At 48.1% G+C, this 2,030-nt stretch overlaps 1 protein-coding gene across 1 annotated transcript in view; it reads right to left on the reverse strand.

The window, feature by feature from the left end:
* The window catches only part of SARC_06101 (hypothetical protein), a gene marked incomplete at its 3' end in the record, with an annotated part of 4,835 nt that overhangs the window by 1,335 nt on the left and 1,470 nt on the right, over window positions 1-2,030 (reverse strand). Inside the window, exons 2-3 of the mRNA XM_014300009.1 lie at window positions 1,424-1,695; window positions 174-720 (exon numbers count right to left, since the gene is read on the reverse strand). Coding sequence (XP_014155484.1) covers window positions 174-720; window positions 1,424-1,695 — 819 coding nt within the window. The remainder of the gene's footprint in view (window positions 1-173; window positions 721-1,423; window positions 1,696-2,030) is intronic.

Genomic DNA, 2,030 nt, shown 5'->3' on the forward strand with positions numbered 1-2,030 from the left:
TATATATACTACTATATATATATATATATAGTATATATATATATATATATATATATATATATATATATATATATATATATATATATATNTGTGTGTGTGTGATATATATATATATATATATATATATATATATGAGTGTGTGTGTGTGTGTGTTTGTACATGGTTTGACATACTTATTCCGCCTCGTCATTGCATCCAAGCGTATGTTTTCCAGCACGTGCTTGCTCTTCTCCCCCGTGATAGCGTTCTTCCCCCTCTCGCCCACCCTGTTGTCCTTCTCCTTGCCGTCCTTGATCGGCTTCTCCAACACCGGCGACACGGCTGGGACGTTAGCCGCATTGGCTCTGTCGCGGTACTTCGCATCCAGATCCTGAGGCGTGAAGTCAGTGTTCACCTCCTGCTCCAACAGCGAGCACAACTCACTCTCACTCCCCGCATTCTGCAGTGGCCGTGGCCCGATCTTCTTACTGTGCGAAGGCTTTACACCCGTTGCCCCATTCCCCGTACTTAGGCCCTCCGACGCCACGGAACCCTTCTCCAGGTACGCTTGCGGGTCTTGGCTACGTTTCCGTAGGGTGAACCGGGGGTTTCTGACCGTGTGTTCGGACTGGCTGTGTACTCCGTCTTGCGAGGCGGTTTCTGAGTGGCCTGCGGAGCCGTCCCGTTTGGGCACGCGCGCGATGGTGGCCGATGCCGACTGGCCGATGTCTTTCAGGAAGGCTGGGCGGGCAGGAGGGATAGGATGGAACAAGGTATAAGACGGGGTGTCGCATAGCCTACTGAATTGTACAGTTATGAATATATGTACTGGGAGAGATGGTATACTGTCGTACACCAGGTGTAGGGTATAAAGGAGGTTACGGGGAGGAGGCAATTCAGAACCAGGAAAATAAAGGGGATGTAGTGGGAAAATCGGTTGTCTTTCGAATGCCGGTAAGACGTGTATGCATCAGAGATACGATGCGCAGCCCCTGTGCAGTCTCTGCCAATCAAAGAAGGTGTCAAAAGCAAGCAGGGAAGGGGGGGGACCACAGGTAGTGTCTCACTGCTGTATCAGCCCGATATTGCGTGGAGTAACCGAACGTCTAAAGTGACGTATGTCTAGCAAGGAGTGTAGAATATGATTACCGAGGTACTCCGAAGGAGGGCGTGTACTTGTACATATAGACAATAGTAACCCAAAATGCAAAGAAATCCATAATCCGGACCAACAAACCGATACCTGCAGTGGTCATTTCCCGGCCCGGTGGAACATAGGATCTCAATCCCTACACTCTGCACACCCTCTTCTCGATCTACTTGACATTCACATACGACTAACACACACACACCCCCCCCTCTCGTCCCTTTCAGAAAACTAACCCCATCACAACACACGCCTGCCATCCATCACGGACACTAATATCACAACACATACACATACACAAGATCTGCTTGCCCCCGGACTTGATGTACTGGACGTCATGGTGGCTGCTCCCAGTGGTGCTGGTATTATCGCCGGCGACCCTCTGGTACAGGTCTTCACTACTGTGTCTCGAGGCCGAGTCTTTGCCGAACAAGGTCCTACCCACAATACTGCGACGCCCTCGCGGACTGCGGCCGGTCGAACCGTTAAGCATTTTGGGAGACCCTGAGGGCGAAGTCGGACCCAGTGAGTCTTCCGGTCTCAATGATTTTCTGTGCAATTGGAATGGGCTTGATGAGGAAATTTGAATGGGTTCAATTAGAATAGGATCGTTGTGCAGTATGCTATTTGAGCAAAATAATACCAATCGGGAAAGGTCCTGAATGACTTGTTATTTCAAAAACCTGGGACAGAGAGGGAAATTCGTGCCGGAAGAGTATTCTTCTTGAATTAACTTCCGAATCAAAACAGTTGGTTATTGGTGTTGAATATAGAAATAACTTTCGCATTGATAGCACCTGCCACCATCCAGATTAAACTCTCTCACAAGATAATCCAAGAAAACGATAGAGTTTCATGAGTTCGCAAGGCCCAGTACTGAATACGTGTATGTATAAATATAAAT

The sequence above is a fragment of the Sphaeroforma arctica genome, assembly GCF_001186125.1.
Source record: "Sphaeroforma arctica JP610 unplaced genomic scaffold supercont1.422, whole genome shotgun sequence".
NCBI classification, from domain to species: domain Eukaryota; class Ichthyosporea; order Ichthyophonida; genus Sphaeroforma; species Sphaeroforma arctica.